Genomic DNA, 16090 nt, shown 5'->3' on the forward strand with positions numbered 1-16090 from the left:
CGCGGGGGCAGAAAATGCTTCATTTTATTGCGTCATTCTTGGCGCAGACTTTTTTGGCGCAAAATTTTTTTTCTGTTTCCGGCGTCATACGTGTCGCCGGAAGTTGCGTCATTTTTTGACGTTTTTTTGCGTCAAAAATGTCGGCGTTCCGGATGTGGCGTCATTTTTGGCGCCAAAAGCATTTAGGCGCCAAATAATGTGGGCGTCTTTTTTGGCGCTAAAAAATATGGGCGTCATTTTTGTCTCCACATTATTTAAGTCTCATTATTTATTGCTTCTGGTTGCTAGAAGCTTGTTCACTGGCATTTTTTTCCCATTCCTGAAACTGTCATTTAAGGAATTTGATCAATTTTGCTTTATATGTTGTTTTTTTCTTTTACATATTGCAAGATGTTCCACGTTGCAACTGAGTCAGAAGATACTTCAGGAAAATCACTGCACAGTGCTGGAGCTACCAAGCTAAGTGTATCTGCTATAAACTTTTGGTATCTGTTTCTCCAGCTGTTATTTGTATTGCATGTCATGTCAAACTTATTAATGCAGATAAAATTTCCTTTAGTACTGTTACATTACCTGTTGCTGTTCCGTCAACATCTAATTTTCAGAGTGTTCCTGATAACATAAGAGATTTTATTTTTTAAATCCATTAAGAAGGCTATGTCTGTTATTTCTCCTTCTAGTATACATAAAAGTCTTTTAAAACTTCTCTTTTTTCAGATGAATTTTTAAATGAACATCATCATTCTGATACTGATAATGGTTCTTCTGGTTCAGAGGTTTCTGTCTCAGAGGTTGATGCTGATAAATCTTTGTATTTGTTCAAGATGGAATTTATTCGTTCTTTACTTAAAGAAGTGTTATTTGCATTAGAAATAGAGGATTCTGGTCCTCTTGATACTAAATCTAAACGTTTAAATAAGGTTTTTAAATCTCCTGTAGTTATTCCAGAAGTGTTTTATCTCCCTGATGCTATTTCTGAAGTAATTTCCAGGGAATGGAATAATTTGGGTAATTTATTTACTCCTTCTAGACGTTTATGCAAATTATATCCTGTGCCATCTGACAGATTAGAGTTTTTTGGGACAAAAATCCCTAAGGTTATGGGGCTGTCTCTACTCCTGCTAATGTACTACTATTCCTACGGCAGATAGTACTTCATTTAAGGATCCTTTAGATAGGAAAATTGAATCCTTTCTAAGAAAAGCTTACTTATGTTCAGGTAATCTTCTTAGACCTGCTATATTTTTAGCGGATGTTGCTGCAGCTTCAACTTTTTGGTTAGCAGCTTTAGCGCAACAAGTAACAGTTCATAATTTTATAGCATTATTATTATTCTATAACATGCTAATAATTTTATTGATGATACCATCTTTTGATATCATTAGAGTTGATGTCAGGTATATGTCTCTAGCTATTTTAGCTAGAAAAGCTTTATGGATTAAACTTGGAATGCTGACATGTCTTCTAAGTCAACTTTGCTTTCCCTTTCTTTCCAGGGTAAATAATCATTTTCGTTCCTTTCCTCACAACAAGGAACAAAAGCCTGATCCTTCATCCTCAGGAGCGGTATCAGTTTGGAAACTATTTCCAGTTTGGAATATATCCAAGCCTTATAGAAACCTATAGCCAGCTCCTAAGTACCTATGAAGGTGCGGCCCTTATTCCAGCTCAGCTGGTATGGGGCAGATTACGTTTTCTTCAAAGAAATTTGGATCAATTCCGTTCTTAATCTCTGGTTTCAGAAACATTGTTTCAGAAAGGTACAGAATTGGCTTCAAGTTAAGGCCTCCTGCTAAGAGATTCTTTTCTTTCCCGTGTCCCAGTTAACACAGCAAAGGCTCAGCATTTCTGAAATGTGTTTCAGATCTAGAGTTGGCTGGAGTATTTATGCCAGTTCCAGTTCTGGAACAGGGGCTGGGGTTTTATTTTATCTCTTCATTGTACCAAAGAAGGTCAATTCCTTCAGACCAGTTCCGGATCTATCATTATTGAATCGTTATGTTAGGATACCAACATTCAAGATGGTTACTGTAGGACTATCCTGCCTTTTGTTTAGCAAGGGCATTATATGTCTACAATAGATTTACAGGATGTGTATCTGCATATTCCGATTCATCCAGATCACTTTTAGTGTCTGAGATTCTCTTTTTAGACAAGCATTACCAGTTTTGTGGCTCTACCGTTTGGCCTAGCCTCAGTTCCAAGAATTTTTTTCAAAGGTTCTCGGTGCCCTTTTTTCTGTAATCAGAAAATAGGTTTTTGGTATTTCCTTATTTGGACGATATCTTGGTACTTGCTCAGTCTTCTCATTTTCGAAGAATCTCATACGAATCGACTTGTGTTGTTTCTTCAAGTTCATGGTTGGAGGATCAATTTACCAATCAGTTCATTGATTCCTCAGACAAGGGTAACCTTTTTAGGTTTCTAGATAAATTCAGTGTCTATGACTCTGTCCTTGTCAGACAAGAGAAGTTTAACATTGATATCAGCTTGTCAAAACCTTCAGTCACAATCATTCCCTTTGGTAGCCTTATGCATGGAAATGTTGGGTCTTAGGACTGCCGCATCAGATGCGATCTCCTTTGCTCGTTTTCACATGCGACCTCTTTAGCTCTGTATGCTGAACCAATGGTGCAGGGATTACTCAAAGATATCTCAATTAATATCTTTAAACCGATTTTACGACACTCTCTGACATGGTGGACAGATCACCATCGTTTAGTTCAGGGGGCTTCTTTGTTCTTCCGACCTGGACTATAATCTCAACAGATGCAAGTCTTACAGGTTGGGGAGCTGTGTGGGGGTATCTGACGGCACAAGGGGTTTGGGAATCTCAGGAGGTGAGATTTCCGATCAATATTTTGGAACTCCGTGCAATTTTCAGAGCTCTTCAGTCTTGGCCTCTTCTGAAGAGAGAGTTGTTCATTTGTTTTCAGATAGACAATGTCACAACTGTGGCATACATCAATCATCAAGGAGGGACTCACAGTCCTCTGGCTATGAAAGAAGTATCTTGAATTTTGGTTTGGGCGGAATCCAGCTCCTGTCTAATCTCTGCGGTTCATATCCCAGGTATGGACAATTGGAAAGCGGATTATCTCAGTCGCCAAACGTTGCATCCGGGCGAATGGTCTCTTCACCCAGAGGTATTTCTTCAGATTGTTCAAATGTGGGAACTTCCAGAAATAGATCTGATGGCTTCTCATTCTAAACAAGAAACTTCCCAGGTATCTGTCCAGATCCCGGGATCCTCAGGCGGAGGCAGTGGATGCATTATCACTTCCTTGGAAGTATCATCCTGCCTATATCTTTCCGCCTCTAGTTCTTCTTCCAAAAGTAATCTCCAAGATTCTGAAGGAATGCTCGTTTGTTCTGCTGGTAGCTCCGGCATGGCCTCACAGGTTTTGTTATGCGGATCTTGTCCGGATGGCCTCTTGCCAACCGTGGACTCTTCCGTTAAGACCAGACCTTTTGTCTCAAGGTCCTTTTTTCCATCAGGATCTGAAATCCTTAAATTTAAAAGGTATGGAGATTGAACGCTTGATTCTTGGTCAAAGAGGTTTCTCTGACTCTGTGATTAATACTATGTTACAGGTTCGTAAATCTGTATCCAGAGAGATATATTATAGAGTCTGGAAGACTTATATTTCTTGGTGTCTTTCTCATCATTTTTTGGCATTCTTTTAGAATACCGAGAATATTACAGTTTCTTCAGGATGGTTTGGATAAGGGTTTGTCCGCAAGTTCCTTGAAAGGTCAAATCTCTGCTCTTTCTGTTCTTTTTCACAGAAAGATTGCTATTCTTCCTGATATTCATTGTTTTGTACAAGCTTTGGTTCGTATAAAGCCTGTCATTAAGTCAATTTCTCCTCCTTGGAGTTTGAATTTGGTTCTGGGGGCTCTTCAAGCTCCTCCATTTGAACCTATGCATTCATTGGATATTAAATTACTTTCTTGGAAAGTTTTGTTCCTTTTGGCCATCTCTTCTGCCAGAAGAGTTTCTGAATTATCTGCTCTTTCTTGTGAGTCTCCTTTTCTGATTTTTCATCAGGATAAGGCGGTGTTGCGAACTTCTTTTGAATTTTTACCTAAGTTGTGAATTCCAACAACATTAGTAGAGACATTGTGGTTCCTTCATTATGTCCTAATCCTAAGAATTCTAAGGAGAAATCGTTGCATTCTTTGGATGTTATTAGAGCTTTGAAATATTATGTTGAAGCTACTAAGTCTTTCCGAAAGACTTCTAGTTTATTTGTTATCTTTTCCGGTTTTAGAAAGGCCAGAAAACTTCTGCCATTTCTTTGGCATCTTGGTTGAAATCTTTAATTCATCTTGCCTATGTTGAGTTGGGTAAGACTCCGCCTCATAGGATTACAGCTCATTCTACTAGGTCAGTTTCTACTTCCTGGGCGTTTAGGAATGAAGCTTCGGTTGATCAGATTTGCAAAGCGGCAACTTGGTCCTCTTTGCATACTTTTACCAAATTCTACCATTTTGTTGTATTTTCTTCTTCTGAAGCAGTTTTTGGTAGAAAAGTACTTCAGGCAGCGGTTTCAGTTTGAATCTTCTGCTTATGTTTTTCATTAAACTTTATTTTGGGTGTGGATTATTTTCAGCAGGAATTGGCTGTCTTTATTTTATCCCTCCCTCTCTAGTGACTCTTGTGTGGAAAGATCCACATCTTGGGTAGTCATTATCCCATACGTCACTAGCTCATGGACTCTTGCTAATTACATGAAAGAAAACATAATTTATGTAAGAACTTACCTGATAAATTCATTTCTTTCATATTAGCAAGAGTCCATGAGGCCCGCCCTTTTTTGTGGTGATTATGATTTTTTTGTATAAAGCACAATTATTCCAATTCCTTATTTTATATGCTTTCGCACTTTTTTCTTATCACCCCACTTCTTGGCTATTCGTTAAACTGAATTGTGGGTGTGGTGAGGGGTGTATTTATAGGCATTTTAAGGTTTGGGAAACTTTGCCCCTCCTGGTAGGAATGTATATCCCATACGTCACTAGCTCATGGACTCTTGCTAATATGAAAGAAATGAATTTATCAGGTAAGTTCTTACATAAATTATGTTTTTTCATTAACATCTCAAAGTGTTTAATGTCCCTTTAAGGTTTGGGAACCGTGGATAGCACATATAGATTCACAAAAAAGTAGACAATCCAAATTATGGGATAGATATAGATATGGGTTGAGAAATTGCTTCTTTGAAAACAATATAGGATTAACCTCCCTTTGGGAACCACCTGTCCAGATCCCACATATAAGAAGTTCATTTTCTTCCCTCTAAGAAAAAAGTTATCTGAAAAATTTTAATAATGTAAACTTTGTATAAGAATGTCAATTCTTTTTAAAGTTAGTATATGTGAGATATTTGCTAGTGCTAATTTAGGATTTGATGTATTTGGAATAACCCTTTGTATTGTTCGAAAACTTGTATATTGTTTTCTACATGATTGTTAAATTAATAATAAAAAGAACTATGAAATGTGTGACAAAGTTAATATACCATTTAAGATTTTAATTTCACTCACCTTCAAAGACTTTATTTCAGAACGCAGATCATGCAAGACTCGCATTGGAGCTTCGGTTTCATAGTCTAGAAAGAGAACAAATAAGCATGTATATATGCAGAAAGCACACACAAAGTTTATTTGTTTATAACTTATCACTTACATTTCAATATTAATGTATCTTTAAAGTGAAGGTAAACATTGATGAATGAAAGTCCATTTTTTTTTTTAAAATACTATTAAAAACAGGGGCACTTTCATTCATCAAAGTTTAGAAAGCAGCCGTTTTGGTTAAAAACTTACCTTTGTTTTTTTCACAGCCAGAGCAGCTTCCCACACCCAGAGATCCTCTCTTCACACGTCAGCAATGACTAATCCAGCTTCCTCCAATCACGGCATGGCCTCAGGCAATGACTACCCTGGGGGGAAAGCCGTGATTGGAGGAAGCCGGATTAGTGACGTGTGAAGAGAGGATCTCCGGGTGGGGGAAGCTGCTCTAGCTGTGCAAAGAAGAGGGGCAAGTTTTTAATCAAAACGGCTGCTTTCTAAACTTTGATGAATGAAAGTGCCCCTGTTTTTAATAGTATTTTTAAAAAACGGGCTTTCATTCATCAAAGTTTACCTTCACTTTAAGTATAACACCTCTCACCTTGCCATTCAATGTATTCCTATCTAGGTATATGAAAACAGAATAAGATTTTTCAAAAGTGTGAAAAGGAAATGTATGCTTACCTGATAAAATTATTTCTTTTACGATACGACGAGTCCACGGATTTCATCCTTACTTATGGGATATCACCTCCTGGTCAGCAGGAGGAGGAAAAGAGCACCACAGCAGAGCTGTATATATAGCTCCTCCCTTCCCTCCCACTCCAGTCATTCGACTGAAGTTAGGAAGAGCGAAAGGAAAAGCCAAGGTGCAGAGGTGACTGAAGTTTAACAAAAATAAAGACCTGTCTTAGAAAACGACAGGGTGGGCTGTGGACTCATATCGTAAAAGAAATAAATTTATCAGGTAAGCATAAATTTTCTTTTACAAGATACGAAGAGTCCACGGATTTCATCCTTACTTATGGGATACAATACCAAAACTATAGGTCACGGTTGAAAGGGAGGGACAAGACAGGAACCTAAACGGAAGGCACCACTGCTTGAAGAACCTTTCTCCCAAAAACATCCTCAGACAAGGCAAAAGTGTAAAATTTGGAAAAAGTGTGAAGAGACGACCAAGTTGCAGCCTTGCAAATCTGTTCAACAGAAGCATCCTTTTTAAATGCCCATGAGGAAGCCACAGCCCTAGTAGAATGAGCCGTAATTCGTTCTGGAGGCTGCTGTCCAGCAGTCTCATATGCAACACGGATGATACTCTTCAGCCAAAAAGAAAGAGAGGTAGCCGTCGCTTTATGACCCCTACGCTTCCCAGAAAAAACAACAAATAAGGAAGATTTTTGACGAAAATCCTTAGTCGCCTGCAAGTAGAACTTCAAGGCAGGGACTACGTCCAAATTATGTAACAGACGCTCCTTCTTAGAAGAAGGGTTAGGACACAAGGAAGGAATAATTTCCTGATTAATATTTTTGTTGGAAACAACCTTAGGAAGAAAACCAGGTTTGGTACTTAACATTACCTTATCGGAATGAAAAATAAGATAAGGAGAATCACACTGTAATGCCGAAAGCTCAGAAACTCTGCAGGCAGAAGAAATAGCAACCAAAAATAAAACCTTCCAAGATAATAACTTAATATTTATGGAATGCATAGGTTCAAACGGAACCCCTTGAAGAACATTAAGAACTAAATTCAAACTCCAAGGAGAAGCAATTGGTCGAAACACAGGCCTAATTCTAGTCAGAGCCTGACAAAAAGATTGAATATCTGGCAGACGCTTGTGTAGCAAGATAGATAAAGCAGAAATCTGTCCCTTTAAGGAACTTGCTGACAACCCTTTCTCCAATCCTTCTTGGAGAAAAGATAAAATCCTAGGAATCCTAACCCTACTCCATGAGTAGCCATTGGATCCGCACCAATAAAGATATTTACGCCATATCTTATGGTAAATTCTTCTAGTAACAGGCTTGCGTGCCTGAATCAAGGTATCAATGACCGAATCGGAGAACCCTTGCTTAGATAAAATCAAGCGTTCAATCTCTAAGCAGTCAGCTGCAGAGAAATTAGATTCAGATGATGGAAGGGTCCCTGAATGAGAAGGTCCTGCCTCAATGGAAGTTTCCACGGTGGCAGAGATAACATGTCCACCAGATCGGCATACCAAGTCCTGCGAGGCCACGCAGGAGCGATTAGGATCACCAAAGCCCTCTCCTGTTTGACTCGAGCAACCACCCGGGGAAGGAGAGCAAACGGAGGAAACACATAAGCTAGGTTGAACTGCCAAGGCATCTATCAGTTCGGCCTGAGGAACCCTGGACCTGGATCCGTACCTCGGGAGCTTGGCATTTTGACGAGACGCCATAAGATCCAGCTCCGGTCTGCCCCATCTGAGAATCAGGCTGGCAAAGACCTCCAGATGGAGTCCTCATTCCCCCGGATGAAACGTCTGTCTGCTCAAAAAATCCGCCTCCCAGTTGTCCACTCCTGGGATGTAGATTGCTGACAGATAACAAGAGTGAGCTTCCGCTCACCGAATTATCTTGGATACTTCTGTCATCGCTAAAGAACTCCTTGTTCCTCCCTGATGATTGATGTAAGCCACAGTCGTGATGTTGTCCGACTGGAATCTGATGAATTTGGCCGAAGCCAACTGAGGCCAAGCTTGAAGCGCATTGAATATTGCTCTAAACAACAGAATATTGATGGGAAGTAGAGACTCCGACCGAGTCCACAAACCCTGAGCCTTCAGGGAGTTCCAGACTGCACCCCATCCTAGCAGGCTGGCGTCCGTTGTCACTATCACCCATGAGGGTCTGAGGAAGCATGTCCCTTGGGACAGATGATCCGACGACAACCACCAAAGAAGAGAGAGTCCATTGTCTCCTGATCCAGATCTATTTGAGGAGACAAATTTGCATAATCTCCATTCCATTGTCTGAGCATGCTCAGTTGTAGAGGTCAGAGATGAAAGCAAGCAAACGGAATGATGTCCATTGTTGCCACCATCAATCTAATTGCTTCCAAGTACTGAGCCACTGATGGCCGAGGAGTGGACTGAAGGGTTCGGCATGTATTCAGAATCTTTAACTTTCTGACTTCCGTGAAAAAGATTTTCATGGATAGAGAGTCGATTAGAGTTCCCAGGAAAGGAACCCTTGTCTGTGGAATTAGTGAACTCTTTTCTAGATTCACCTTCCACCCGTGAGTCCTTAGAAAGGTATGAGACTTTGTCAGCTGATAAGATGAAGCCTGGATTAGAATATCGTCCAGATAAGATGCCACTGCAATGCCCAGCGGCCTGAGAACCGCTAGCAGAGACCCCAGAACCTTTGTGAAAATTCTGGATGCTGTGGCCAGACCGAAAGGAAGGGCCACAAACTGAAAATGTTTGTCCAGAAAGGCAAACCTCAGGAACTTGTGATGATCTCTGTGGATAGGAATATGAAGGTATGCATCCTTTAAATCCACGGTAGTCATATATTGACCCTCCTGGATCAATGGAAGAATGGTCCGAATAGTTTCCATCTTGAACGATGGAACTCTGAGAAATTTGTTTAGACTTTTGAGATCTAAAATGGGTCGGAACGTTCCCTCTTTTTTGGGAACTACAAAGAGATTTGAGTAAAACCCCTGCCCCTGAAGTGGAACGGGGCATATTACTCCCATGGAGGAGAGATCTCTTACACAGCGTAAGAACGCCTCTCTTTTTATCTGGTTGACAGACAATCGTGAAAGAAGAAACCTTCCTCTGGGGAAGGAATTTTTGAACTCCAACCGATACCCTTGAGACACGATTTCTAGTGTCCAAGGATCCTGAACGTCTCTTATCCAAGCCTGGACAAAGAGAGAAAGTCTGCCCCCTACTAGATCCGGTCCCGGATCGGGGGCTGCCCCTTCATGCTGTCTTGGTAGCAGCAGCAGGCTTCTTGGGTTGTTTACCCTTGTTCCAAGACTGATTGGGTCTCCAGGTGGACTTAGCTTGTGCATAATTCCCTTCCTGTTTAGCAGAAGAGGAAGAGGGGACTCCCTTGAAATTTCGAAAGGAACGAAAATTACTCTGTAGTCCCCTTTGCTTAGATGTCTTATCTTGAGGGAGGAGGTGACCCTTACCTCCGGTAATGTCAGAAATGATCTCTTTCAAGTCAGGCCCGAACAGGGTCTTTCCTTTGAAAGGAATAGCCAAAAGTTTGGATTTAGAGGACACATCTGCAGACCAAGATTTTAACCATAAGGCTCTTCGTGCTAAGATAGAGAATCCTGAACTCTTAGCCACTAATTTGGTGATCTGAAAGGAAGCATCCGTAATAAAAGAATTAGCCAGCTTAAGGGCCTTAATTCTATCCTGTATCTCTTCCAAAGAAGTCTCAGTCCTAAAGGATTCTTCTAGGGCGTCAAAGCAAAAAGCAGCCGCAGTCGTGACAAACAATACAGGCCGCCGGTTGTAATAGGAACCCCTGATGAACATAGAGTCTTTGGTGAAGACCCTCCAACTTCTTATCCATGGGGTCTTTGAAAGCACAACTGTCCTCGATAGGTATAGTCGTACGCTTAGCCAGGGTAGAGATAGCTCCCTCCACCTTAGGGACCGTCTGCCAAGAATCCCGAACGGTGTCAGCTATAGGATACATTTTTTTTAAAAATAGGGGAAGGGGAGAACGGATACCCGGTCTTTCCCATTCCCTTGCAATAATTTCCGAAATTCTCTTAGGAACAGGAAAAACATCGGAATAAGAAGGAACCTCTAAGTATCTGTCCATCTTACTCAATTTCTCTGGTGGGACCACAATAGAGTCACAGTCGTCCAGAGTCACCAAAACCTCCCATAGCAAAAGGCGGAGCTGTTCAAGCTTAAATCTGAAGGACATTACGTCCAAATCTGTCGTGGGCAATGCACTTCCCGAGTCAAACAGTTCCCCCTCAGACAGAGCCTCCCTACCCCCCATTTCAGAGCCCTGGGGGGGGTACATCGGAGATCGCCATCAAAGCATCAGAAGTCGCAGGGACCACATGGGCCTCTGCCCTACTGCGTTTGCCTTGCAAGGCTGGCAACTTAGACAAAACTTCTGAAAGAGTGGATGACATCACTGCAGCCATATCCTGCAGAGTGAATGAAGCGGACGCAGTTGAAGAACACGGCGTCGCCTGAGCGGGCGTTAAAGGTTGTGACGCTTGGGGAGAAAGTTGCGGCATACCCTGAGTCTCATCAGTCTGAGAAACATCCTTAGATATACTTGCATTAAAGAAAATTTGTTCTTTAAACTGTAAAGCCCTCTCAGGACATGAGGGACAAAAAGGAATAGGGGGTTCCACATTGGCATCTAAACACATAGAACATGTACTTTCCTGAAGTTCAGCCATGACAAAAAAAACAGCAACAACAATATTGGTCGTTTTTTAATTTAATTAAAAATAAAAAGCAAACACTTAAATTTGCTTAAAAACGAGTGTACTGTCTTTAAAAAATAAAGCTGTATTAATTTTTACTGCTCTGCAATAAAACATGCAATAACAGGGAAGCACTATAATACTTTTAGTATATTCTCTAACTATGCATAACGTTTTAGTGACAAACTTTAGCACTTGCGCCTCGCCACAGCTTTGCTGCGGCGCCTACCTGTCCCCACGAGTCACTTAATAATACTCTGTGAATGGCACTCCTAAGACCGCTGTGAGTGTTGCAGACACAAGCTAACTTAGGCCACACCGGAGCCTAGAGACCTGCTGTCGATCGTCGGGATCCGGATAACAACTGCGCGGCTAAATGCGCGAAACGCTAAGACCCACCCATCGTGGGCGGAAACTAAGTCCCCGGCAATAGTAAAAACCGCATGGGAATAAAAATGTCGGTAAGCAACGCAATCAATTATAAAGTGTACTGTGAACCACCAATGTGCCTCCCAAACAAAAAACACACTCCCCTGTCCTGCCATTAGCTTAGCAAAAGTTAACGTTAGAACACTTGGGTAATAGCTCCACAATATCCCAGCATCAAGCACACAAACTGAATATATCCACCGGGTTCATCACATATTAGGATCACATATTAGGGCACTGATAGCACAGCTGACTTCACCTAATAAAGAGGGGAACCCATGCACACCATTTATGAACCCTGTGCAAACTGATTACCCCTTCCCGGTATAGGGAATAAATGCCAGTCTGTTCTGAGATACTTCAGTCTCCCCAGAAGCAAATGACTGCACATACCTTAATGCTCAGCGCAGCATGAAGTTGTCCCACACAATTAAGATGTTCTTTTCATCACCTCCAGCAGATCTGTGGGAACAAACAGGGTCTTAGATAATATTTGCTAAGACCATCATCATCAGGGCAGCAAATAGTATGGGAGTCACAAGAACGAAGATCTCTCCAGTCCCTTACTGAAAAGCTTCTAGCTCTACCCTGAGAAAAATAGTAATCACTAGTACAATTTAAAAATAATAAACTCTTGATTGAAGAACCTAAACCAACACCTCACTTTACCTCTTCCTATCACTAACACAGGCAAAGAGAATGACTGGGGTGGGAGGGAAGGGAGGAGCTATATATACAGCTCTGCTGTGGTGCACTTTGCCTCCTCCTGCTGACCAGGAGACGATATCCCATAAGTAAGGATGAAATCTGTGGACTCGTCGTATCTTGTAAAAGAAAGCCAGAAACCACCTGGGGTACAAATTTCAGTACTGTAAGCAGCACCACTCTGCCATGATGACACACTAAACACAGAAATTTACCTGTTAGCACTTGTAGCTTGGAAACTATACTGGCAGAATATCTACCAAAAAATATAGTTTTAAGTGTTAAAAACCTTAATGAGACATAATAAAAAGGATCAAAAGGTATTATCAAGTAACATAGATAAGTACCAAAGTAGAAAAAACATAATTTATGCTTACCTGATAAATTCCTTTCTCCTGTAGTGTAGTCAGTCCACGGGTCATCATTACTTCTGGGATATTAACTCCTCCCCAACAGGAAGTGCAAGAGGATCACCCAAGCAGAGCTGCTATATAGCTCCTCCCCTCTACGTCACACCCAGTCATTCGACCGAGAACCAAACGAGAAAGGAGAAACTATAGGGTGCAGTGGTGACTAGAGTATAATTTAAAAATTTAGACCTGCCATAAAAAACAGGGCGGGCCGTGGACTGACTACACTACAGGAGAAAGGAATTTATCAGGTAAGCATAAATTATGTTTTCTCCTGTTAAGTGTAGTCAGTCCACGGGTCATCATTACTTCTGGGATACCAATACCAAAGTACACGGATGACGGGAGGGACAGGCAGGATCTTTATACGGAAGGGACCACTGCCTGAAGAACCTTTCTCCCAAAAACAGCCTCCGAAGAAGCAAAAGTGTCAAATTTGGAAAATTTGGAAAAAGTATGAAGAGAAGACCAAGTTGCAGCCTTGCAAATCTGTTCAACAGAGGCCTCATTCTTAAAGGCCCAAGTGGAAGCCACAGCTCTAGTGGAATGAGCTGTAATTCTTTCAGGAGGCTGCTGTCCAGCAGTCTCATAGGCTAAACGTATTATGCTACGAAGCCAAAAAGAGAGAGAGGTAGCAGAAGCTTTTTGACCTCTCCTCTGTCCTGAATAAACGACAAACAGGGAAGAAGTTTGTCGAAAATCTTTAGTTGCCTGCAAATAAAATTTCAGGGCACGGACTACATCTAGATTGTGCAGAAGTCGTTCCTTCTTTGAAGAAGGATTAGGACACAATGATGGCACAACAATCTCTTGATTGATATTCTTGTTAGTGACAACCTTAGGCAAAAACCCAGGTTTAGTACGCAGAACTACCTTATCTGAATGAAAAATCAGATACGGAGAATCACAATGTAAGGCTGATAACTCAGAGACTCTACGAGCCGAGGAAATAGCCATTAAAAACAGAACTTTCCAAGATAACAGCTTGATATCAATGGAATGAAGGGGTTCAAATGGAACACCCTGTAAAACGTTAAGAACTAAATTTAAGCTCCATGGTGGAGCAACAGTTTTAAACACAGGCTTAATCCTGGCCAAAGCCTGGCAAAAAGCCTGAACGTCTGGAACTTCTGACAGACGTTTGTGTAAAAGAATGGACAGAGCTGATATCTGTCCCTTTAATGAACTAGCAGATAAACCCTTTTCTAAACCTTCTTGTAGAAAAGACAATATCCTAGGAATCCTAACCTTACTCCATGAGTAACTCTTGGATTCGCACCAATGTAAGTATTTACGCCATATTTTATGGTAAATCTTTCTGGTAACAGGCTTCCTAGCCTGTATTAAGGTATCAATAACTGACTCCGATAAAATCAAGCGTTCAATTTCCAAGCAGTCAGCTTCAGAGAAATTAGATTTTGATGTTTGAAAGGACCCTGAATTAGAAGGTCCTGTCTCAGAGGCAGAGACCAAGGTGGACAGGATGACATGTCCACTAGATCTGCATACCAGGTCCTGCGTGGCCACGCAGGCGCTATCAGAATCACCGATGCTCTCTCCTGTTTGATCCTGGCAATCAATCGAGGAAGCATCGGGAAGGGTGGAAACACATAGGCCATCCCGAAGGTCCAAGGTGCTGTCAAAGCATCTACCAGGACTGCTCCCGGGTCCCTGGACCTGGACCCGTAACAAGGAAGCTTGGCGTTCTGGCGAGACGCCAGGAGATCTATCTCTGGTTTGCCCCAAAGTCGAAGTATTTGGGCAAAGATCTCCGGATGAAGTTCCCACTCCCCCGGATGAAAAGTCTGACGACTTAGGAAATCCGCCTCCCAGTTCTCCACTCCAGGAATGTGGATCGCTGACAGGTGGCAAGAGTGAGACTATGCCCAGCGAATTATCTTTGATACTTCCATCATCGCTAGGGAGCTTCTTGTCCCTCCTTGATGGTTGATGTAAGCTACAGTCGTGATGTTGTCCGACTGAAACCTGATGAACCCCCGAGTTGTTAACTGAGGCCAAGCCAGAAGGGCATTGAGAACTGCTCTCAATTCCAGAATGTTTATTGGAAGGAGACTCTCCTCCTGAGTCCATGATCCCTGAGCCTTCAGGGAATTCCAGACAGCGCCCCAACCTAGTAGGCTGGCGTCTGTTGTTACAATTGTCCAATCTGGTCTGCTGAATGGCATCCCCCTGGACAGATGTGGCCGAGAAAGCCACCATAGAAGAGACTTTCTGGTCTCTTGATCCAGATTCAGAGTAGGGGACAAATCTGAGTAATCCCCATTCCACTGACTTAGCATGCACAATTGCAGCGGTCTGAGATGTAGGCGCGCAAAGGGTACTATGTCCATTGCTGCTACCATTAAGCCGATTACCTCCATGCATTGAGCCACTGACGGGTGATGAATGGAATGAAGGACACGGCAAGCATTTTGAAGCTTTGTTAACCTGTCTTCTGTCAGGTAAATCTTCATTTCTACAGAATCTATAAGAGTCCCCAAGAAGGGAACCCTTGTGAGTGGTAAGAGAGAGCTCTTCTCTACGTTCACCTTCCACCCATGCGACCTTAGAAATGCCAGTACTAACTCTGTATGAGACCTGGCAGTTTGAAAGCTTGACGCTTGTATCAGAATGTCGTCTAGGTACGGAGCCACCGAAATTCCTCGCGGTCTTAGCACCGCCAGAAGAGAGCCCAGAACCTTTGTGAAGATTCTTGGAGCCGTAGCCAACCCGAATGGAAGAGCTACAAACTGGTAATGCCTGTCTAGGAAGGCAAACCTTAGATACCGGTAATGATCTTTGTGAATCGGTATATGAAGGTAGGCATCCTTTAAATCCACTGTGGTCATGTACTGACCCTTTTGGATCATGGGTAAGATTGTCCGAATAGTTTCCATTTTGAACGATGGAACTCTTAGGAATTTGTTTAGGATCTTTAAATCCAAGATTGGTCTGAAGGTTCCTTCTTTCTTGGGAACCACAAACAGATTTGAGTAAAACCCTTGTCCGTGTTCCGACCGCGGAACCGGATGGATCACTCCCATTAGTAAAAGATCTTGTACACAGCGTAGAAACGCCTCTTTCTTTATCTGGTCTGTTGACAACCTTGAAAGATGAAATCTCCCTTTTGGGGGAGAGGCTTTGAAGTCCAGAAGATATCCCTGAGATATGATCTCTAACGCCCAGGGATCCTGGACATCTCTTGCCCAAGCCTGAGCGAAGAGAGAGAGTCTGCCCCCCACTAGATCCGTTCCCGGATCGGGGGCCCTCACTTCATGCTGTCTTAGGGGCAGCAGCAGGTTTTCTGGCCTGCTTGCCCTTGTTCCAGGACTGGTTAGGTTTCCAGCCTTGTCTGTATCGAGCAACAGCTCCTTCCTGTTTTGGTGCAGAGGAAGTTGATGCTGCTCCTGCCTTGAAGTTACGAAAGGCACGAAAATTAGACTGTCTAGCCCTAGGTTTGGCTCTGTCTTGAGGCAGGGCATGGCCTTTACCTCCTGCAATGTCAGCGATAATTTCCTTCAAA

The 16090-nt window shown here is 42.2% G+C and overlaps 1 protein-coding gene across 1 annotated transcript in view; it reads right to left on the bottom strand.

Moving 5' to 3' along the window:
* Window positions 1-16090, bottom strand: part of SKA3 (spindle and kinetochore associated complex subunit 3) — a 668958-nt gene that overhangs the window by 595430 nt on the left and 57438 nt on the right. Inside the window, exon 3 of the mRNA XM_053708518.1 lies at window positions 5551-5615. Coding sequence (XP_053564493.1) covers window positions 5551-5615 — 65 coding nt within the window. The remainder of the gene's footprint in view (window positions 1-5550; window positions 5616-16090) is intronic.

This window comes from Bombina bombina, chromosome 3 (genome assembly GCF_027579735.1).
Source record: "Bombina bombina isolate aBomBom1 chromosome 3, aBomBom1.pri, whole genome shotgun sequence".
Classification (NCBI taxonomy): Eukaryota; Metazoa; Chordata; class Amphibia; order Anura; family Bombinatoridae; genus Bombina; species Bombina bombina.